General features: G+C 39.8%; 1 protein-coding gene across 4 annotated transcripts in view; it reads left to right on the top strand.

Moving 5' to 3' along the window:
* Positions 1–376: 376 nt before the first annotated feature.
* Positions 377–24,724, top strand: part of SMURF1 (SMAD specific E3 ubiquitin protein ligase 1) — a 46,663-nt gene continuing 22,315 nt past the window's right edge. For 3 of the 4 annotated variants that reach the window (XM_072982421.2, XM_072982419.2, XM_072982420.2), the window contains exon 1: positions 377–586. In XM_072982421.2, the coding sequence (XP_072838522.1) occupies positions 532–586 (55 nt within the window). In that variant the 5' untranslated portion in view covers positions 377–531. The remainder of the gene's footprint in view (positions 587–24,724) is intronic. The other variant, XM_078381411.1, reaches the window with a different exon arrangement.

Here is a 24,724-nt window from a genome sequence, read left to right as displayed (position 1 = left end):
GCCTTCTTCCCCCCCAGCGACCTCCCCAAGATGGCCTCCGGAAGCAAGCGGTTACGCACACCATGACCCCCACGTCCCCTTACGTCTACGTCCTCCCTCTCCTTTTCCTCCCCCCTCCCCTTCCCTTCGTCGTCTTCCTCTCCTCCCAGAGGCTTTCGCGAGGCACGACGGGAAGACGAGGAGGGGGAGGTGGGCCGAACGGGGGAGGTGGCGCGAGCTCGCGCAGGCGCCATTCGCGTCCGGCGAGGCGGGCGGGCGGGCGTCGAGCTCGGTGAGGCGGCGCCGCCTCCGCCGCCGCTGGGAGAGAGAGAGAGAGAGAAAGCGGGAGCTCCTTCCCTCCGGCTTCGTGAGGAGACCCGAGGAGGAGAAAAGGGCCGAAAGGGCGGCCGAGGGGGAGAAGCGGGTCCCGGCTGGAGCGGGGAGGGGGCGGCGGCGGAGGTTATGGTGGCCGGCGGCTGAGTCCCCCCCCTGCCTCCCTTCCTCACCCTCCCCGGCCTTTTCCTTCCTCTCGCTCCGCCTGTGAGGGGAACCATGTCGAACGCGGGGACCCGGCGGGCCGGCTCGAGTATCAAAGTCCGCCTCACAGGTAAGCGTTGGGGGTAGGGAGAAGGATGATGGGGGGGGGAGGGCGGCCTCCAGGGTGGGGTGGGGTGGGGGGCGACAGAGAAGCGCCTTGGAGACAACGGTAACGAGGACGACGGTAAAGACAACGGCGGTGCCCCTGACCCGCCTTCCCCCGTGTCGAGACACCCAAGGTTGGGGGGCTGAGGCGAGAAGGAAGGGGCGTGTTTGGCGGGGGGGGAGAGAGAGAGAGCGCGAGGTAGGCCCGCCGTGGAAGCGGGGGGGGGGGTAGGTGCCTTTGGAGGATATCCTCTTTCTCCCCCCCCCAAATGTCACTTGAAACAACGCCCTCCCCCCTTTCCTCAGGTCATTGCCTGTAAAAAAAAAAAAAGCAGGTAGGCCATGAGGTGGAGGGTCTTTCTCACTCTCCCCCCCCCCCCCAATTTCATCCTCTGGTTTAAAAGTTAGGGGTGAAACACCCCAGGCCACAAACTCAGGACTGCAGAGCTGGAAGGGACACCCTCTGGATCCTCCAGACCAGCCCTTGTCCAAGAGGCCCAAGTTGGGCAGGTGGGAATCAAACGCCCCACCTTTGGCTCCCCAGCCAGGATGCCCAAACCGCCGCCGAGCTCCTGGGATATCTTTCCTGCTGCAGTTTGGGGTCGTGATAATGGGGTGATGGGAGCAACTGCCCTCCCTCTCCCATCAACCCCAATCTTATTTCCTTGGAAGAATAAGGAAGGAGGAGAGAGAGAGGTGTCTTTTCTGTTTTTGTCGGGCTTTTCTGTCAAGTTGGGTTGGGAGGAGAGGGAGTTTGTAACCCCACTCAACTTTGGAGATTTAAAATAGAACCATGACTGAGAGCCGCCTGTGTTAACACAGAAAGCAGGGCATGAATTCTGTCTTAATGAATCAGAGTAAATAATTATGTGTAACTGTCAGAGTACAGGGAGATTTTTCCCCTGCCTGCGTTGAATTGGGAGCCTTGTGTTACATTTTTCTTGTAAGGTGTATATAGTAACACACACACACCCCCTTCAAATGAGGTTATGTATTTAATTTCTCTCTCTCTTTCTGCTTCCTTTTTTATCTCTCTGATTTCTTGTGGATGCAAGAGTCATTTGTCTGTTTGGGGATATTAACACTTCTCCTTTCCTTCAATGTTAAGTGCTGTTACTTACATCTGTGCAAAGAAGTTCACATAAACAGGGCTTATATGTGCCTATTTCTCCCAACAGCTCTGTTTATTTAAATTTAACGTATGGCTCTTCAGGGATAGGCAGAATACTTTTCTTGTTTTCCTTTTTTCTGTAGGAGATGTAGATGTATTTCTGTTTCTCTTGAATCAACGGTTGTTGATGGATTTCCCTTGGCATCATGTTGAACTGGGACTTTCAGTATGTGCCACCTCTTTTTTTTTTTTTACAAGACAATGCACGTTTAATTTCAGAACATTGAGGGTAATTAGAGTTCCCTTTTACAGAACATTAGCATATCTTAATGTCTGACACATTAAAAATTGTATCTTTGGCACTGTATGCAGACACCAAAGTGTGTGTCTCCTTGAAAATTGGATTTGGCCGACCAGACTTTATGGGGCCTGAAGGGAAGGTTGAGTTTTATTACAGATTTGTTACGATGAGCTCCTTGAAGAGTGTCAGTTGGAATCTTTGAGATGGATATTGCAAAGGATTGCAGCTGTTTGCTTCTCCAAGGAAGGGATGTGCTGGTTTTTAAAAAAGGGCTGTAGCAAGAAAGCTCCAGTAGCGTGTGTGTACTTGCCTTAGGTTCTCACTTCTGTATAGCAAACTGACTAGCATCTAGTGTTTGACTGTGTGGAGATCTCCGGCCAGTTGGATCTTCATCACGTTTGCCTAGTTTAAAGAGTGGCCTGCTGGTTAGGAACAACAGCCCTGGAAATCTGTGGCTCAGATACCCATTGAGTTTGACAGGTTGCCTGTCTCTCAAATTCCCCATCCACTCCACCATTTAATATTACTGACTTGCCTCATAAAGTTTTTGCAGGAATTGCTGAGGTAATATAGATATCACAAGCTTTTCTGTAAATGCTTGTTTATGGTGTTTTGCTGCATTTTGCTGCATTTGCACACAAGAGCTTATGCTTGGTGTATGATGCAGATGACATGCACTTTTCTGTAGGGACTGATTGTGATATGTGAGATGGCCACTGGAATCCAGACAATGCTTAACTTCCTGTCTGACACCTCCCCCTCCCCCAAACTGAGATTCCCCAAGGGAGTGTCTGGTGATCCCATAAAAAATGACTGGCAAGGGCCTCGATAGATTGTTCCTCCAGGAAACTGCCTGCCTCTAAGCCCAGCATCCCAGTGATTCTTGCCAAATGCAATGCAGAAAGCAACCTCTCCCTTTATAGTCTCTGCATGTGTTGTGCTTCATAGTGAATCTGTTTCTGTCAGAATATTAATGTTCCCATTTTCTAATGTACACTGTGAAGCAAATTGTTGAGCACTTTGCTGTGATTAATTATATCCCCCCCCAAGAAGTCTCCTTTGCTTTTTTAATGAACTAATGTTAACTGTTGTATCTCTCTTATGCTGGGGGTGTTGACTTTGGAGATGCACTTGATGTGTTTTCCCATAGTGTTTCCATTGTTGACTTCCTTATGGATTATTTTTGTTAACAGATCTAATTTTCTATTTTTTTTAAAGTGAAAATATATTCCAGTGTACAGTATATTTTCAAAAATTAGAGAAATTACAAAATGTAAACATGCTTAGAGGTCATGATATTTACAAACATATCATTGTTTCTGTTTGTGTTTTGTGATTATGGGATGTTTTTCTGTTAAGTTATGTTGGATAGTCATAACTAATATTTTAGGGTAAAATGCATTTTATTCCCTGTAGAAACAGAGATGCTTCTGCTAGTAATTCATGGCAACCACTCCTTCTTAGCATTAATATAGTATTTTACAGTATTCACAGTGCTTCATATTATTTTACAAATCCAAAAAGTAACTCCACAATTTAGCCCGTATTGTAGATGAAGAGGCTGCATCTTACTTAAAACAAGCTAGTAAGTTTACTGCTGAGCACTGTTCATGTTAGCTATTATATACTCTAATATTTGATACTAACATTTTTGTTCTGTAAGTCATTATAGCCAGTATAATTTGCCCTGTACGCTAGTATCAGATGTAGGGTTTATGATGATGATGATAATAACATCATGCTTACTTGAATCAATTTTATTGGAACTTGACTTCAAGTACTTTTATATAGTTTTAATTATGTTTTTGTCTTGTGTGCACAAAGACTGACTGTCACTCTTCTCTTTGTAATGGTGAGAACAGTATGAATTATTGATTTAAATCCTACATTGTATTCTGAAAGGCAACAGGTGTGTGTTCAAGAAATACATGCAATTATAATATATATCTCGGGAACTGTGGGTTTTTTTAATGCAAAACGAACCTGAATGGCGAGAATGATGAAATAGTGCTGCAGTGCCGTTTGTATGGATTTATTCCAAAGAAAATCCTTATATGTTCAGTGGAGAATATTTTGTGGCAAGTTTGTATGGTGTTACAGTCAAAGTCTAGTTTGAATTTCTATTATACAAACCAGTTTATGTAGTAAAAGAATGACAGAGAGGTTGTTTTCTGAAAGAGAGAGAAACAAGAAACCTTGATAAATAATAAGTTAAAATAAATCCAGACTGAAACATTTTGACATTTTAGTTTCATTATCTGAGGCTTTGTTTAATTTTTTTACCTTGGATTTGTGTTTGGACTAAGTATTAACTTGTATCCACGTTTGCTTGTTGCAGTTTTATTGGTGAACGTGGGAGATTGTAACATTGAGTTGCCAAGGTAATAATAGTTCACTAAAAGAGAAAGGAAGCTGACACAATGTGCGTGAAATGTATTACTCAAGTTACATAAATAAATAAAAAAGCCATAAAGAGCTTGCAACCAAAGTGAGAGGGGAAACTGCAGAAAGAAGTGAGGCAGTGGTACCTAAGGACAGAGAGTTGAAGGATATTAACATAAATTTAGGCTTTGTTTTGGTTGCTATCACTCTTGAATAAAGCTGCTATATTGACTCAGGCCATTTGGTTGTGTAACTAAATACAGTACAGTATTGTATATTCTGACTGTCAGAAGTTCACCAGTCCTCTCCCAGCCCTTTAATGGGAGATGCCATGGGTTTAGCCCGGGAGCTTCTGCATGGGCAACATGTATTCTGTCAGAGTTGTGGCCCTTCTAATTCCACACGGGAATGTAACTAATCATATAAGTATGGCTAGAGTTGATTTGAGCCTGGTAGCTTACACATTTGTAAAGTAATTTTTTCTTCGAGTAGTTTAATAAGTCACTCTTAAGGAGATGCTGAATATTGCATTTCTAGCTGTTGGGGATGTTCATTGGGATCTAGAACACTCTTTTGATGACTTCATTAAATGCACGCCTCAACCAAGGCTATTGACTTCATGTTTCTTTTATGCAACCACTCATGTACAGATATCTTTATATCTTGGCTTTCAATGGCAGTCTACTATGTCTTCATAATTATGCACACACCATTGAAGAGCCTGCAGTTAATGGAATTCTGTGGCTTGTTTAAGCATGGCAGCATTAATATAGAGAGATTGTCAACCTTGTCGGTCAGCCTTGGAAAAGCAAATGCTACATTTTATGGCTTTTTAAAATGCCATGGTATAGGTTTTGAAGAAGAGGATTCTCCTCTGCTAGCAGAATTGTTAAAATATGACTTTTACCCTTTGCAAATTTCCAACACTTGATTCAGATATTTGTAATAGGCGTGCTGTGTCAAATTTTGTGATCTAGCTTTTTTAAACCAAAGTTTTGCATACTGTATTGCCTGTGACTAATGTTGTCATTTGTTATGCTCTGATGATGAACTGTCTGGATATGTATTAAACTAAACCAATGTGCAAATATGTTTTTATATCAAATATACTGGTATTGAAAAATCCAACAAGCTTCACACTGTCATTTTTTTAAAAAAAATCTTAGATATCCAAGGAAAGGTTAGCATAAATCTCAGTTTTTCAGCCCTTTTACTGTGTAAACGTTCACACATCACATGATGACTCTACTAATGTATGTGTGTATGTTTATTAAGAATGTAGATATCTTTTGCTTAAATACTTCTATTTCTTAATCATTTTTATAAGTGTGTGTGTGTGTGTGTATATGTGTGTATATATGTGTACAGTATATGTATATATGTATACACACACATATATAAAAGGCATTATCCACATCCCTCAAATGTTTCTAGAAAAAAACATGATTGAAGTACTATTTAGTTCTAATTGTCTGGATATATAGAGACAGATACAAATGGATTATATAGCATAAGATGGAGGTGAGATGAGATAGTAGAGAAGAGTATAATCAGCTCTAAGAAAGCAGTTGGAAAAGAATTTAAAATGGCTTAATAAGAGACTATATACAATGTTTTCTCAAGTACAGTACCTTGACATTAGTATATGTGAGTGCTAAAATCAACCTGCCTTCCAAGAACCTCTTGCCTTGATCCAGTCTGCTGAGTGTTTATTCATGCATATGGGATGGAAGAAGAGACTGGTTCTGGGAATAATAGGTCAACTTCCAAGTCCCACCACTTGTGGGAAACAAACCTACTGTTTTAGCCTTTTTGGTACAATACATTTACTCACCAGCATAGACTAAACATTTGGAAGGTTGGAGTGGATGTGTTTTACCAATCTAACCTAACAAATTTATACCTTTTGGTCTACCCTTGAGTGAATAAATTCTTGATCTGAGGTGAGGCATCAAGTCTTTAATCAAGACAGACAATTAATCTTGGTCAGCAATTTTAAATAGCAGCAGAAGTGTGGCAATGCATCATTGCCTGGTATTATAATTCTAACTTGGATCATTTTGACTTTTAAAAAAATATTTCTGAATTATCCAAATAAAGAACCAAATAAGTTTAATTATGTCAGAAATCATCTGGCTGCTGCTTCAAAGTAAATCGGCTTCTATGTTCTCCAAAAATGCTTTTCCTGGGCAGCATGTAGGAGAAGGTGTAACAGGTTGTGACCAACACACTATTGTCCTTTGCTTAGTTTTCATGATGGGCACTGCCTGATATCCTATAGTTAATCAAGTGACCAGTGAACCTGACAGTGATTAACTCACAGAATTTTCTGTGTCATTTCCAAGTACTGAATAACCATAGCAGGTTCTTTATTTTGTCAGAAATATGACAAGCATTGCATGGTTGTTTATGGCTGCCATGCTAAAATGGTGGGTCTACTGTCACTGTATTGTTTGGTTGAAACTGAAAACAAACATTGCTAAACAGATACATTTGGACACTGGTTTCTTTAACATACCCTTCCCTTTAGTTGTTCCATCAGGACAAGTAAATTCCTTTAGATGGCTTACTGACTGTTATGATGAAAACAAGGGCTCCTCGTTTTGTTCTTCATCTTTCTGCTTTTACAGTTGGCTTTTATATCTATTATCTATACTGGAATTCAAGATTAGTGGTAGTAGTAATTTCTGGTACTGCTAGGATAGTGATTTCTTTGCTAGCCAGTTAGTTTCGGGGAAATTTTGCTTTCCTTTGGAACAGTATTGCTTGTGTGTGTGGAAGTCTTTTTAAAAATTTCTTAAATTTCGAGAAATGTTAGCTAAACTGAAGTCCCCACTTTCCTGCAAGTAACACCTGCTGATCACTGTTGGATTTACTTTGGACTGTGCTTATTTTGGACTGTACTGTTAGTCTGGTGGACAGTTTGTTCCCAAAGAATTTCTGTGGCAGTTTAACAGCATCTAAAAAGGAAAAAAAATTCATGATGAGATAGAGAAACAAGGATAGAACTTTTTATCTAGAATTAAGAAAGCCTCATTTTGAGCATGGCAAAAGACATGGGATTGGAGCCATGTTTGGTTAGCATGTCTCATCTGTCTAGAATGTATCTAGCAATCTTTGTTTTTGTGTCTATAGTGTCTATAGCAGAATGGTTTTCTCTTACCTTTCTTAAGCAACACTTAATCATGTTAAAGGCTGTAACTCACAATGGCTTGTGTCAAGGGCAAAGCAAGTACAGCAGACACAAATCCCTTAGGCCATTCGAATCACAGCTGACTGTGACTTAAAAAAGAAAGCTGTTGGGATTTGAAAGACACTGTTTGAAATTTAAAGAACTGTGGAGTTAATTCCTGTACCCATTTATTACTTAAGGCTTGCATTCCTCAAAGGGCAACACACTTTCAGTCTTGCATAGGAAAGTTAAAAAACCTACTGTACTTGTTTTACTTTTTATTTTTGCAGATTTACTATGAAAAAATAGTAAAAGCAAAACAAAAGCAGAGCGGAAAAGGGTAAATACAATTATAATTAGTACTCACTATAAACCACCATTATAAATTTACAATATAGTTGTAGCCATTACTGAATACATCTCATATTATTCATATACATCACTGTAGGTCTTCTAAGTGGATGTCCTCATGAAATTTGTGTCTATATGATACTTGTTCAAACGAAGCTAGTGCTAACAGATCCTCAAAATGTTGTGTGGTGGATGGTGGATGGTTATCCTTCCAAGCTTGAAGTATAAGTCTCATAGTCACCATTAGGGCTCGTAAAGTCCAGTTTTGTTGTCCCTTTGTTAGACCTCATAGGACAGGAATATAAATTTAAGAGAAGATGAATATTCAGAAATACCAAGGCAAGGAGCCTCCCCAGAACAGATTGTGATATGGCATTAGACTTTTCCGCTCAAAGAAGGCAGAAACCCCGCTGGGTATATTTAAATAAAGTACTGTACCTCTTTGGAGCCCATGCATAAGGCTCACTAATGCAGATAAATACAATATAAGCATTTATTTGGCATGTCTCTGCATCTGTTTGTGGGCAAAACAATCCATTATTGTTTGAGAAAACTGAAATAATACACAAAGGGTGTGGTAATGCATACTTCCAGCTGTGTTCACCTCTGTTGCAGTGAAAGGAATTCTCACTGGATCAGGCTTCCTTGAAGCATCTTGTGTCATGAATTAGAAATAACTTACTGGTGGTTGGCTAGTAGTTTAGATGGAGATATTGAAATACTAAAATTGAAGGCTTCCTGTGTGGATTCTTCCAATAAACATTGACTATTTGTGGTGACAAATTTGCTACAAAATGCAAGTTAAATGTATGCTGATTTATCTGAAATGCCTTTATTAGAGAAAAATATATATGGTTTTTCAGTGACTGTGTTTCCATATTCATTAGTATATATGGGGTAATGGTAGAAACAGGAGTAATGGTTTCTCTGGAATGTTAGCATCATTGTTCTTCCTAGTGGTTCCTTGTCATCCTAAAGAGAAGTGATTCAGGGTACTATAGGTTTCTGTCCTGGGCTGGTTGTTGTTCAGCTAGTTTTCTGCTGCTTAAGAGGATAATACAGTGCTGCCCTGCTTGACGATTACCTCATTAGATGAGGAAATCGCTTAACGATGAAGTTTTTGTGATCTCAAAATGATGTTTTAATAGGGAAAAATTGCTTCACGATGATCGGTTCCCTGCCTCGGGAACTGATTTTTTACTTAATGACTATCAAAACAGCTGATCGTCGGGCTTTCAAAATGGCCTCCCGTTGTGTAAAATGGCCTCCCGCTGTGTAAAATGGCTCCCCGCTGTGTTTTAGGATGGATTCCTCGCTTTACAGGCACTGGAAAATGGCCGCCATATGGAGGATCTTCACTGGATGCTGAGGTATTTCGCCCATTGGGACACATTGAACCGGTTTTCAATGCATTTCAGTGGGATTTTTATTTTCGCTTGATGACGATTTCATTCTACAGCGATTTTGCTGGAACGGATTATCCTCGTCAAGCGAGGCACCACTGTACATAAAGCAGTGGATTCAGATTGCAAGGGATGAGATTCTGGCTAAACATTATGAAGGACCCCATACCAAGAAGAGCTATTTGACAGTCAAATGGATTGCCTTGGTAGTTGATGGACTCTCCTTAATTGGAGAGCTTTAAAAACTTGTTTGGGAGAACTTGTACTGAGATATGAAAACAACTGAGCATCTTTCATTTTCCTTAGCACAAGCCCCTGTTAAATCAGAAAGTCTCTAAGCCTGATTTCCTGCCAGCATTGGAAAAAAACCAGGACCTCAAACCATAGTGTGAAGTTGGTTTCGAATCCTGGCATGTTTCAAAGCTTATAATGAGAAAACTAGTTTTCCAGTACAAATGAACCCGGAAACTATGATAAATTGGAGGCTTCCTGATTCACTCAGATGGGCTGCATATGTAGGCAGACGACTTATTTATATCTCATGCAGTCTATGAATCAAGTGCCTTAGATAGATCCACTGTTATTTATCTAGTTAAGGTTGCTTTCTCCACTAAACCAAGGAAAACTGATTGGCTGTACTTGATTAGTGCCAGTGGAGAACACTCATAGCAGCTTCTTCTGCATGTGCCCAGCTATTTCATCCCACAGTGGTGCTTTTTCCTGCCCAGCAACTATGCTCGTACTCTTGCTGTGTATATTGTCAGGGGTCTTAAAGTGGAAACAGTGATCTTATCACCCACAGTTAGTGGTCTCAACCATCATTTCCAAACAGACCGGCACAAAATATTATTTATATTTCAGCTGCTTTGTTTGAAAGTTTAGGCAGTAGTTCTGACCATACTTATGCAGAATAATCACCTCTGGAAAGAACAGAACTTTATTTTTATGTATATGCATGCTGCTCACTGCACTTTGTGCCTCTTCACTTATGAAGTTTCATGCAACAGGTGGATAGTGTTCTCTAAAGCTTAGATAGGACAGATTTGTCAGATTCTTTGAAGTGTTTAAGAAATTTGTTTCATGATCTATCTTGTGAAGTCATTAGAGTTTTGTAGTTGTCAGTGAAAATTTAAAATCTACAGAATTATCCCTCAACTAAATCTATGAATATGTGCTAGAGAAACCACACTGTGCTAAATAGTCGACAGTTCAAAGCATTTCTTGTGCACAGATTTTATTTCTTTCTATTTTGTAAATTGTGTGGAAGATAATATCTGTTAGCACAGTCCAGGCAATAGTAGTTCTTTCTTCTTTCCTCTTTCTAAGTTTCATCCTAGGATGTAACATAATATGCTGTTTCAGTAGATAGAATGAGAAATTGCAATTTACTCTTGCATTCCAGGAGCATCAGAGTGGTATCATCTGCATATCTGAGGTTGTTGATCTTTCTTCCGGAAATCTTAATTCCGGTTTGGGATTCATCCAGTCCAGTCTTTCGCATGATGTATTCTGCATATAAGTTCAATAAGCAGGAAGACACTATACAGCCTTTTCGTGTTACCAGTAGTGTTTGGTTATTCCTGAGTTCCCTGCTTGTGGTTGCCAGCAAAAAGAATGGGCAAGTATGTTATAAGTTATACAGGACAACCACTTAAGTGAATATTGGCAAACTGCAGATAATTGAACATTCTTGATGGGTAATTAAATGTGGTAACAGCCCCCAGTCTGTTAAAGTGAATGTTCAGGACTCAGTCTGTTTCAGACATTTCTGTGTGCTTCCATTGTAGTTTAAATTGCTTTTTAATGTTAACATTTTTGCTAGTCAGCCCTAGTTAAGGGCCATGTACACAGAGTATCAATTCATTATCTTAGCTTGATGATATAATGCTGTCATATTTGAGAAACAAAAGTGCATCACATAGACTGATACAGCTTTAGTTAGAATAAAATCCCTCTTTCATAGTGGTATGCCCTTAGCTACCTTATGTTCTGTCCAGTTGATTTGTCTACAATTTAAAATTTTCAATGTGAATTTGAAAAATGGAACAAAAATCCAGGTTGGTGAACTGCTTGTTGTATGACTTACTAAAATACTTAAGGAATTGTCAGAGTAACCTCATTTACCAGGTACTGCTCCATTACTGGAAGTATGAACAGACCCGCTGGGTACCAGTGGCATTTCGCTCTGCACCTTGCTCCTAGAGTAACTTGTCCACACATTTTGGCTTCCCACCATATTCTGTCTGGGAAAAATGTGTCTGCTTGCCCTATACCTGTGTGGAACAATTGTCAGACCTTTTTTTGTTTTAAGATGCAGTTGAGCAGAATACATACTCTGGGGAACTGTTCCTTCGCAGTGTCTAAAATTCCTTGAATTACTATATAACAAATTAGTATGAACATTGCTAGAGTAGATTGATTCAGATCTGTTCATTTACCTCAACTGTACGTTTCAAAGGTACCCTACAAATACTGTAGTATTGTTGTTTTCTGTTACATTGTCACAAGTCCCCTCCAAGTCTGCCATGTCAGCATAAACATTTCAATTTCAGAGTAAATATCTAGGTTAAGATAGTATTCATCCATATTTTTTAAACTCTGTGATTGTTTTTTAATTTTAATGGGAAGAGGGAGTCTCATAAAGTGCAGAAACCAATATACTTTTCTTGTTCCAGAAATGCAGGCACAGTATTTTTATCAGGAATTCCGAGACTGCTGCCTGATTATCACAGTGTATAGTTTTATAGATCAGACTTGGATCCGTAATTAGTACCTAGTTCTGCTAAGAGGTCATATAGAGTATAGACCACCTCTTGCACTAGTTATAATGCCTGAACAGAGCTAAAGTTCTACAAAGATTACAAAAGCAGCACCAGTGTTTGCTACATCCAAATTAGAAACTCAGTTACCTTCTAACCAGATGACATCTTGGAAAGGAAGTCTTACAGTCAGATACTCATTTGGATGAGTGTTGCTCTCCTCGGCTATTAAGTAACTTGAGGACAATTTACATCATCACAGTGGTAGCATCGTAGAGAAGAAGCATGCTATTGGTTCTTAAGAACCACAAATCAAAAGAGAAATGAGTAGAAGGAACTGTGCAACTTCATCATGTAACTCTAGTCTCTCTACACCAGGTACTGCTCCATTACTGAAAGAATGAACAAACCCATTGGGCTCCAATGGCATTTCATGATTGTTCTATGGGTAGCAGTAGGTCTGTGCTGGCCCTTGTGGTGTGGAGGAAGCTGAAGTTCTGGGGATATTTATAGGCCTTGTCAAGAGGTAACAGTGCAAGCTGCAGTAGTGAGCCCCAGGCAGGAAGAACTTTATAGTTCTAAATCCTGCTGATGTGATCATTTAACAGATGCCCTCCAGTCCTTGTAGGTTACAAAGGACCATCTGAATGTATCTATATAGGTGTCACATCAATTTATTTTCCATTTCCTAACCATGGCTAGTGTCCTTTAAAATGAGTATTTGGGCACCAGGAGGCATATGCGTTGACATGCAACTTTGGTATTTGGCATTGGCACTATATTTCCTAATAGGGTTATGTACTCACTGAGTAGAAGATAAATCTCTGTATTGCCTTCGTGTGTAAGGTATTGAAAGGAAAGATAATTTGCCTTTCTCACCCAACACAGGGGACCAGTCTACCTGAATTGAGCATAACACCTACAGCAGGTTATCTTGGTTCAGGTCCCTATTGTCAGTAGATCTGAAGGTTTTTTGAATGCATAATCTGAACAACAGGACATAACTTCACCTGAGGTCGCTTTGAGTCACAAACAGAGCCATAGCACAATGCCTTAGCCTTTCCTAGAATCTCATATCTTGTGTACAGTATTTGAAATTGTGACATACTAAAAATGGGGGAAAGTTTAAAATGTTATTAGTGGCTGGCTGCAATATTTATGTTTCAGATTGTTGTATTGCTCCAGTTTTATTCTGCTAGGAGAAAAGATTGTGTGTTACTAATGATGAGTGAAATTGTGAAATGCTGGGCAGAGTTAGTGATGCTTTAATATTGTAGAAGTAAAGCTTCAGCAGCAATCCAGTTTCAACTCTGACCCAGATTTTATCAGTGACCTTGGGCAATACATGCCTATCCATAATTTCATCAGACCGTATGGATGATTGTACAGCACTGTACTGAATTACAGCTTCCAGTAAGCTGGAAGTGTTAAACATGCAGAATATTTTTGGCTGGTGAAATTCAACTTGGAATCTGAGTTATGCATGCTCGTGGGAGGAAGAACAGGATTTTCATACACTGATTTTTTTATTGTGCAAGCAGTAAGCATTAAAACAGCTTGATAATTTTAAAAAAATAATACATGGAACTTTCTTCAGGCTGACATGGTTTATTGAACAACAAAGGGTTTGCTCCCAGGCATTTGAAAAAAGTAAATAATTAACAAGGATCTCTCTAGTTGCATATGAAATTGAGGTTCTCTAGGGACTTTCCTCTTTTGGTAACACTGAGGAAGTCCAAGAGAAGCAGAGATTAGAGTGTGGGTTCAGTGTAGGTATTTGGTGGATTTCAGTGCTGTTAATATTTATGTGCCTTGAAAATACTCTTGAGAGAAACAGCTATATGTTACTGAATTGAGTGGCAACAAAGGGGGGGGGGGACATAATATTTTTTTCTTTAGTTTTTGTGATTTTGAAATGTAGAAAAAGTAGAGGAAGTGTGTTCAGATACTAATGTACTGTAGTTCAAAACCAAATGTGAATGGTATAACATATCTAAAGAGAGAAACCTGGGAGACTGGAACAGTCAAGCATCTGAACTGGTGCTGCTGGCTACGAATATTACTATTCTATTATCTGTCTGCCAGAGTCAATTGCTTACATTTAAAATTTCAGGTCTTAGGAATTTGAAAAAGAAGGGTGGTGACACAAAACAAGGAAAAACTATACACACTATTTCTTACTCTAAGGCAGGATCTATTTTTAAAATTAAGGATAGTTGTGTTGGCATGGATTATATCTTGTGCAAAGCAAAGATATGATGTCTGTGCAGCTGTTCCTTATGAGAAGCTGGGAATGGGCACCAAGATAATTTATCTGCTTAGCAAGTGAGAGAAATAGAGGTATACTAATTTTCCTCTATAGCAGTTTTAGCAGCAGAAGAAAGAACAGAAGCAGTTCACTTCTCACCTCACCGCTTGCTATTTCTCACACACCTAACACAATGATGCTCTTCTGTTAGTCTACAATCTGGTACATAATTATCTGGGAATAAGGGCCATTGAAGTGAATCTTATTTATGCACCATACGGCCCTGTTAGTGTGTTATGAGTCCAGAGTAAGACTTCATGTTTATTCGTAAACTGCTAGGATTCATCTTAGCTGCAATGGAAATGGAGCAGAATTTGAATGTTGCTTGAAGCTTGTCTGGCTGGCTTGCCAGTTTGCAAAGTTTGACCTCATATAAGCAATTTTCAGTATTGATGTAGGTCAATCTTGTCATGTGATAGGGTTATTGCATTGACATCTGTATAGGATTTTTATTTGTGCCCTGTTTGCTGAATTTTAAGCATTCCAGTAAGCTAAGTACTTGACTGCATGTATGTGCTTGTAATCTCCTGACACCCTTACTGGTCTGTAGAAAACATATTTCTTCAGGCTTGGACCGTAGCTCAGGAAACCCTGAGTGTAATCTCTCGGCATTTATTCTTAAAAGATCAGACAGGTGATACAGAAGATCGCTCCTTGAGATGCCAGAGAATTACTGTCAATAAGGACAAATAATACTGAGCTATATGGGCACCTAGTCTGACCTGATATAAAGCAACTTTTTGTATTTCTAATCTAGACTGTGAAATTGTCTACAGTATTGTTGTATGCCTGAGGATATGGATTTGTGTGTTTTTTCCCAAACCTACCCACACTTCCCTAGTGTTACTGTCACCTTCAACAATAACCCTAATTGTATAGGATTATCTAAGGTTGACTCAGCAACACAGGGGAATAAAGTACTGTACATTTCTTACTTGTATAGTCGCATTAGCATGCATGCATTTCATAGCGAAGTACCAGCAGAAGTCAGATTCCTGTCCCAGTGACCAATGCAAATTAAATATAGACATTGACGGTGGAAACAAAGAAGAAAGAAGAATAAATGGTCAGCAAAAGAAGCTGCATTTAGAGTTTTACTTCAGAATGAGGATATTAAAAAGTTTTCAAAAACTGGAATTTGGGGTATGAAGGTTGGGAGAGAAGTCATATGATACAGGTTTGCCGAGGAATTCCAAGCATAAGAGCAGTGCCAGAAGTTGAGTAAAGACAGGAGCACTTAACCTAGTAGAGTTGGAAGACCAAAAATTAGACATAAGGGTATAATTAAGATATCTCCAGAGAAACCAGTTCTTGGAGAAACCAAATACTGTATATGGATACTGTGCCAAGCTGCCTTTGGCCTGAACAGCCTGGTACCCATCAGATGATTTTGGCTACAATCTCCATCACCTTTGGCTGTTAGCCAATGCTGCCTTAGGCTGAGAAGAGGGCATTGTGTTGCGGAGGTCTGATCTAGACCATTGGTATGGTCACTGTATGGATGATAATTTTGTTATGGTTTGGGATCCATTTTTGCAGGAAAAAAATATAGAAAATGGAACTTCATGTAATGTTTACATTCTTATTGAGGCTTTTAAGAGGAGGCCAACAATTTTGTGATGAATGCAAAAGTGAATATGGAGCCAGTGTAATTACTTAAGTTGAGGTGTTGGGAAATAAGATGAATCGCTTTCACAGCCCAATTCAGGGGAGTGGAGAACACCTTGCAATGAGATAAGGGGAATCTGTAGTAAAGAAAGGTACACTAGTCAAGGTAAGAAATGGCTACATTTTTTAGAGATCTAGAGAGTATTTGCATTTTCACAACATTGTATAGGGAGAGGTGAAATGGCAGCAGATCAAATTTGGGTAACAAAGGAGTGAAAGGTAGATGTAAAGTCCTGTGTTACTCTTTAGGATGCAGTTTGTGGCAGTGATTTAATTGTTTGTGAATGCAACAATTATGGCCATAAATAAAAATCTGGTGTAAAATTATTTTAGGCAGCTCCTCCTTCGTCTTCCTGTTTTGTTTGGGGAAAGGGATCTTTATGAAAAACCTACTTAGCCTAGTTGTGAATGTCTCAAACTTTGATGTAGTTAAAAGTCATATAAACACATACGTCCAGGATAAAAACAGATATTGTTGCTGCTTGAGAAGATTGCTGCAATAAAGATGCTAAGACATTCTGAATGTACCATACAGAAACATTAATTTGGATGAGAAGAAGCTATTCATCAGATTTGTGCTGAAATTTAATCTCAGGCCAGTGTGGCGTGGGATTTAATCCACATAGATCGGACTGCTTCTGCTTTCTTCCCATGGAACTGTTTTGGGAAACGTGCTGTAGTTGTACACTACACTTGCTTTTTCTTTATAAAGTAGGAAAGATTTGTGTGTGTTTATGACTACCACATCAAATTGTTCAATGCTACCTATTTGGAAAATACTTTTTTGAAACTTTTCTTGGCATGCTAAAATAGCATTGGGAGTACAGTATAGCTTTCTGTTGCATAGAGCAATGCCAGAAAAGATTTTCCCTCCTAAATAGGTCACTGATGATCCATGGGTTTGGGGAATTGCATGTTATGCAGATAGCCATTAAAGGAAATTTTGATGCTCTGAGATAGCTTCAGATGAGATTAAGCAGGGAAAGTTATACAGCAAACTAAAAATAAACAGTTCTTGAAATAGAGTGCAGGAATACCACACACAAGAGCTATCTTCAGGTAAAAGATGATCAAAGGCAGCTCTGAGATAGTTTCCAGTGGGTTTTTCCCTCTTCAAAAGGAAGAATGGGTAATCTTTCTATTGAGCTATCAGTAAGTTAACTTATTAAATTTCTTTAAGAATAATTAAGCCCCAAGCATCCAATATTGCAATTCCATCTAGTATGGCTAATGTTAAATCTGCTGAGTTTGCTTACGGTGTCACAAGCTGTAAATACCTTTCTAATTTTGGATTTGGGGTTGCAAGAATATAGCCAGTGATAGAATGAATTTGACTGGCAATGAAGGTGAGTTGAAGGGTTTGAGAATGATTCTAGCCACTTTGTAGGATGTGTAGTGAAGAGTTATTTCACTTATGACAGGCATCCAGAAATCCAGTTATTTCCATGCTCTTGGAGAGTGAGGGGGCTTACATAGAAACAGTCACAGAGTGCCGTATCGCAAACTACTTTTGGAACTGGATGTCCCTTTAAAACAGCTAATGATTTGGCATAGAACAGTGGAGTCTACTCTTCCACACACACCCCCAAAAAAAGAAAAGCAGAAGCCCCCATTGCATGTCTAGCTGTTGCTTAATCTTAAACTGTATAAATTCTAGTCTGTCTTCTGAATAATAATGTAAAGAAAACAATTTTTAACAATTATTTTCAAGCTAAAGAATTAAGAGTGGTATTTTGTACATTCTGTGGTAGATAGGGTAAAACTCAGGAGGAATTTTGCTTCTCTTAGACTCTAGCACAGAAGGTGGCTTATGCAGTTTGGTTGCCTACTGGGTAGGAACAAATCAATGAAAAGTTGTATTTGGAACCATATGCTTAACATGCTACAGTACCTGGCACTTCGTGCACCCATAATACATCGGTGTGTTGGTAAAAAGAGGGGGTGGGTGAAATTAATTAGGTGTTCAGTTCTTTAATAAACTGAGATGGTCCTCCTTTTCTCTTCAGAATGGATGCACATCAATTAAGCAGCTATAGAAGAAAAGCTCATGGATTTCTGAATATGATCAACTGCCTTAATGAGGACTACAGCTTTAATTTTCATATTTTAAGTTTCCACCCATGGCTCTGCATCTCCTGTAAGCTTTTAGAAACTAGGGCAGGGAGAGGTAAATGACAGAAAAGCAGAAAGGAGGCTTAGTCTAAGACTGTAGCTTCATATGCTTAGAAGGACCTAGTATTACTTCTGTCCCTCAGGAGTTGCATTTTCCTCTTTTTCTTGTGTAGCAACACAACTAAGTTGATCTTTACATTGTCCCTATCAGCTTACTTAAGCCTTCACTTACCAGATATCGTTTTGTGCTACAATGTGCAAAGAAGATCTCATATCTCACCCTCCCATTGATCTGGTCATCTTAACAGTGATAGCTCTTATTACCCCAGTTCCAGAACAGTGCCTCTCATTGTCCTTTGCAGAGGTTCTTTTCATTGTGTGTGTTTGTTGTGGAACCTTTCGATTTCTAATCTTGGATACTTCTTTCCTCAATGACACAAAATATATTCAAGAAAGGATTTGGACTTGTATAGGTTTGTAATTTGTAATCTACTTGACTAAACCTCTTTTATACTTGGTAGGGCCATGAATGGCTTGAAGGAATTCTGCTGATTTTACAAGGCTTCTGTGCATGGATGATTTGTAGGAGAGTCTCACGTTACTTGGCAGTTTACAAGTTTCCCTTTAACCCTTTGTGACTTCTGTTTGTGTTAATCTTCTTCCCTTATGCTTACTGCTTCACATGCTCACTTCTTTCTGATGAGTTTAGCTACATTAGTGGCTTACAGATTTCCTTTTCTAATTACAGTGGTGCCTCGCATGACAACATTAATTTGTTCCAGCGAAATCGCTGTAGAACGAAAATGTCGTCATGCGATTTTTAAAAGCCCATAGAATCGCATTAAAACCAGATTAATGCGTTCCTAGGGGCTTCAAACTCACCGTCCAGCGAAGATCCTCCATAACGCAGCCATTTTCGCTGCCTGTGCAGCAAGGAATCCGTGCTAAAACACAGCGGGCAGCCATTTTGTTTACCCGGCGGCCATTTTGAAACCGCCAATCAGCTGTTAAAAAATCACCGCTTTGCAATGATTGGTTCCCGAAGCAGGGAACTGATCATCACAAAGCGAAATTCCCCCATAGGGAACATCGTTTTGCGATAGCAAAAAATGAACATCAAGCGATTACTCCATCAAATGGAGCGCCCGTCTTGCGGGGCACCACTGTATCTGGTGTGGAGCAGCACTAGGCCTGCCAAAGAATATCTGTTCATCACAAAGAAGTCTTGTGTGCATTCCCTTTGACACAGCCACTGCACATGGAGGTCCACCATCACCTTGCGCAAATGGGAATTCACACCTAGAGTAATGATCATCAATCTTGAGACCTCTGGTGTTCTTGGACTACAACTGCTAGAAGTCTGGTCCAGCCCAGCTTTTGGTCAGGGAGGTGTCACTCAAAAACATCTGGAGAACCTCATTTAGGAACTATAGACCTAGAATATGCGTTTGCTCCTCTGTGGCTCTTCTGCAGTTGTGGGAAAATCATTTCCAGGATGTTTGCCTGCCATTTCTAATCTATTCACTGAAAGAAGCTTTTGAAAAGCCTTACAATTCCTGGGAACACAGTTAGAAAAAAAAAATCACTGGGCTAGAGTGTGCTTCTTTTTTCTATCCAGGAGTGAGTTGTCAGGAGAAAAATATGTTGAATATTCTTTGCTGAAAATAATGAAATTGGTCTCTTAAGCTCCATCATTTTGTTCTGATGCTTTTGTACGTTATTCAGCTTGTGTTTTAAATTGTTAGGATTTGTTTGTGTGTTTTTTAATACAGTTAGTACTAGGACTTCCTTGCTGGGAGCTATGAAAGTAAAAGCTAGTCTGCGCTGTGCGCTTAATGCTGTTTCTGATACCATTTGCCCTCTTACCTTTCTCTACTTCCTTATTGATGACAACAGTTTCAGAGTTATTTGTGCAGTCAGGCTCCCAGGCAGCCAGCTGATACTAGTTCTAGAAGTGTGCCAAAACATACACATAGTATTGCAGAACAACCTGTCATGTATAAATACCCTAGAGCTGTTTTTTTTTTTCCTATGTGCCAGGTTGTACCGTGGTACTATGAGTTCTTCTCTCCTGCTGTTATTTCTTTAGTCCTGGTTTATAGCAGCCTCTTTCACTTGCTTGCCAATACTGCAAAAGTCACAACTAGCCATTTCTGTTCCCAGGAGTAATATGTGTCTCCAGCTATCTTGCACTTGCAAGTAGCTTGCAGTACCTAACCAGCTGTAATGAAACGTTGCATGATATCTGATTATCTTTCTGCCCCTGAAATAGTTCTGGGCTTGGTGTCTGACACATTGCTGGGGCCGCTTACTAGAGCCTTCTAGAAATTCAGTTACTGAGATATAAAGGTACAGTGGTGCCTTGCTTGACAACGTTAATTCATTCCAGTGAAATCGCTGTAGAGCAAAAACATCAAACGAAATAAAAAAACACTGAAACGCATTAAAACCGTTCAGTGTGTTCCAATGGGCTGAATACCTGCTCGTCCAGCGAAGATCCTCCATACGGCGGTCATTTTCGGTGCCTGTAAAGCGAGGAATCCATCCTAGAAAACAGCGGGCGCCATTTTCTTCAGCCAGCAGCTGTTTTGAAACCAACGATCAGCTGTTTGCTGATCGTCATAAAGCGATAATCGGTTCTTGAAGCAGGGAACCGATCATCGCAAAGCGAAAAAAACCATTTAAAACAGCGGATTTGTTGTAGAGCGGGGTAATCGTCCATCGGGGCATGACTGTATCAGTAAGGGCAAGGTATGGCTTGGGAAAGTTACTTTTTCCAAACTCTGACTGTAGGAGACACTTGACAGTGATCATAAATACTTCTGTAGAATGATGTGGGGACATAGCGATCCTGAACTGGCTGTGGGACACATTCATGCGACTGTATGGACAGTGGTGGTAGACAATTACCACTTTCAGTGGAGGGAGCTATTTTCTTTCTTTGGAATGATACATTTGATATAAGCAGATTGTGATAGATAAAATAAAAGATTGTTTCTCTTTTGTTTTATAAGTTTGCTGCAAAGAATTAAGCTTTGTAATACTCTCAAGATTATTCATAGTCCATGGTAGGTGGTTGGTTAAAAAAAGAAGCAAGTGTGCATTGAGTCATTCCTGGCTAACTGCTGCTTGAATCTGAACAAAAGTGCTGTTGTGACTATACCATAACCAGACCTTATTAATCAAACTGTCTTATGCCTTGATGTTTCAGCCAAATATCTGTTATTTTTGTAAACGGGAAAAATGCAGTGTCTTTAGAAAAAAAATTGTTTTGTTTTTACTATTTGAATGCATTATAGTAAGTTGGGCAAATGCTTTTGTTTGCAGCTTGTCAAGAGTTAGGCATGATGGCAATAGATCTATTTGTTTAAAAGTCTGTCTCAGTTCTTTATAAAACTTGTACTTGTTTGTGATAAATCCTTCTTTTGCCCACTCTCTGGATCTCTAAAGTCGATCCTTCTGAAGGCTTGTTGTACACTCAGAGTTCAGAAATCATCTAACACATCTCCCAGTGCAAGCATTATGGCATCTGGTTTGACCTACTGAGCAGGAAGGCCCATCGGGTGTAGTTATGATGGACCATGTGACTTTGACAAGCATCACTGTTGGCAAGGGAAGGCTTTCGTTGTGGAGATTACTGCTTGTACAAAGGCAGCACTTGCACATGTGAGCAATCTAGTGTTCTCATGGCAGGACTTTCTGAGTAGAAAATGGAATTGTGCTACTTGTGCAAACTCACTACTGTACATACTTGCCTTTATAACTACAAGATCCGTAAGAGATGGCTGTCTGGGCTCTTCTGAGGTACCTTCAGCAAAGGAGAGCTGACCACTATCTAGAGATGTCTGTTTCACTTAAAAAAAATTGGCTCTTTCACCCTTAGGAAGGTTCACCTCCTATTTAGCTGAAACTTGATTCCCTCCTGTTTCAACTTGTGCTAGCCCTGCCCTGTGAAACAGAATAAAACAAATGTGCTCTGTCTTCTTCAACATAAAAAAAAAAAAGATCATGGTCACTGGACCCATCACCACTGGGAAATAGATGGGGAAGATATGGAGGTAGTGACAGATTTTACTTTCTTGGGCTCCATGATAACTGCAGAGGGTGACAGCAGCCACGAAATTAAAAGACATCTGCTTTCTGGGAGGAAAGCAATGACAAACCTAGACTGCATCTTAAAAAGCAGAGACATCACCTTGCCGACAAAGGTCTGCATAGTCAAAGCTATGGTTTTTCCAGTAGCGATGTATGGAAGTCAGAGCTGGACCATAAAGAAGGCTGACCGCCAAAGAATGGATGCTTTTGAATTGTGGTGCTGGAGGAGACTGTTGAGAGTCTCCTGGACTGCAAAGAGAACAAACCTATCCATTTTGAAGGAAATCAACCCTGAGTGCTCATAGGAAGGACAGATCCTGAAGCTGAGGCTCCAATACTTTGGCCATCTGAGAAGAGAAGACTCCCTGGAAAAGACCCTGATGTTGGGAAAGTGTGAAGGCAAGAGGAGAAGGGGACGACAGAAGACGAGATGGTTGGACAGTGTCATCGAAGCTACCAACAGGAATTTGACCCAACTCCGTGAGGCAGTGGAAGACAGGAGGGCCTGGCGTGCTCTGGTCCATGGAGTCACAAAGAGTCAGACATGACTTAGCAACTAAACAACAACAAACAACAACTCTGTCTTCTACAGTCATGGCCAAAATATTGGCACCCTTGCAATTCTGTCAGAAAATGCTACCCTTCTCTCAGAAAATTGTTGCAGTTGCAAATGTTTTGGTACTCACATGTTCATTTCTTTAGTTTGTGTTGGAACAACACAGAAAAACAAAGAAGAAAAGTCAAATCAGATACAATTCCACACAAAAAACCCAAAAATGCACTGGCCAGAATTATTGGCACCCTTAACTTAATATTTGATAGCATCCCCTTTGGAAAAAAATAACTGAAATCATTCACTTCCTGTAACCATGAAAGAGTTTCTTACACCTCTCTACTGGAATTTTGGACCACTCTTCTTTTGCAAACTGCTCCAGGATCTTCAGATTTGAAGGATGCCTTCTCCCAACAGCTATTTTGAGATCTCTCTACAGATGTTCTATGGGACTCAGATCTAGACTCAATGCTGGCCATTTCAGAACTCTCCAGCGCTTGGTTTGTAACCGTTTCTGAGTGCTTTTTGAAGTGTGTTTTGGGTCATTGTCCTGCTGAAAGACCCATGACGACCGGTGGAGACGCAGCTTTCTGATACTGGCCACCACGTTGCACCCCAAAATTCTTTGGTAATCATCAGATTTCATGATGCCATCCACACAGTCATGGCATCCAGTGCCAGAAGCAGCAAAGCAACCCCAAAACATCTTTGACCCACCACTTCTACTTCATTTTTGGACTTTAAAAAAACCCAAAATATGTGTGTGCTGTATTTAATAAAATAGGGTTTGAATGGAAACTGTATTATTTTAGACACCTGACATTATTTTAGGGCAGAAAAAAATAACAGTTCGTATAACACACAATGGAAGATGTGTTTGGGGGTACATGACAATTAGCATCAAGGTAAACACCATGGGACAGACATGTTATTGGTGAAACCAGTTTTTGTACTCATTTGAGTTTGTTGCTTTAGCTTCTTGAATACTCATATTTCTGTATCTCCCACTACTAGGTTTTTGCAAAAATAGAATTGTTTAATAGATTTCATTAATGATATTCATTTTCCCTGATGGGATTTGATTGAGAAGAATTGAGTTGAAAAGAATTGGGGGAAAATTAGAATGTAGTTTTGATCATGGTGATCTGGAACACTGGAATCCATAATAAAGGTAAAAGTAATCTGGTATATTTGGGTTTGGGGCATTCTGTTCAGTAGTCTTTTTGGAATGGAAAACAAAAATGTTACTTCAGTTTTGTATTCTTTAGTCTGTAATTTTCATGTTATCCTACACTGGTACTCTGAGACTCCTAGCTTCTTAATAGCACTTATAAGAGCTGTGCTCGTTTTTTAATATCTCAGTGAGATTAAAAACAGGCACCAAGCTTAATTCTTCAGTTTCCTAGTATGGTGGTTACTATTTTAGCAGCAATGCTGTCAAAGACGTAGAAATCTAATTAAGCCTAGGAAGCAGAGATGATGTGAATAGTAAATACTTCAGCATACCAAGAGAAAATAGTAGTATTTTGTGGTGTCTTTCTGTGTAAATATGCAAACAAAGCCTCTTAAAGCAGTGTGTCATATTGTCACCCTGTATATGCCACATAATATTGTCCGTAAGTAGTGGCTGTTTTATTCTGTGCTGTTGTGGAAATATAGAAAATGCATGTGATGCAAAATGTCCAGCACTGTTCCGAAAGTATATAGTAATACTCTGTGTCAAATTCCTTGTTTGTCAACACTAGATCAGTATTCTTCCCTGTATGCTAGCTTTCCATGAACAGAGATGGAGTCTTTCACAAAGGACAGATAGGGCTAAACCCCTTCCCCCCACATGTCTAAATACTGAAGTGGTATTTCTTATATTATCCTGTCTTAACCCTCTTAA

Source organism: Pogona vitticeps, chromosome 13 (assembly GCF_051106095.1).
Source record: "Pogona vitticeps strain Pit_001003342236 chromosome 13, PviZW2.1, whole genome shotgun sequence".
In the NCBI taxonomy this organism is placed as follows: Eukaryota; Metazoa; Chordata; class Lepidosauria; order Squamata; family Agamidae; genus Pogona; species Pogona vitticeps.
The sequence above is the reverse complement of the archived record's forward strand: the minus strand, read 5'-3'. Positions and strand labels throughout refer to the sequence as shown.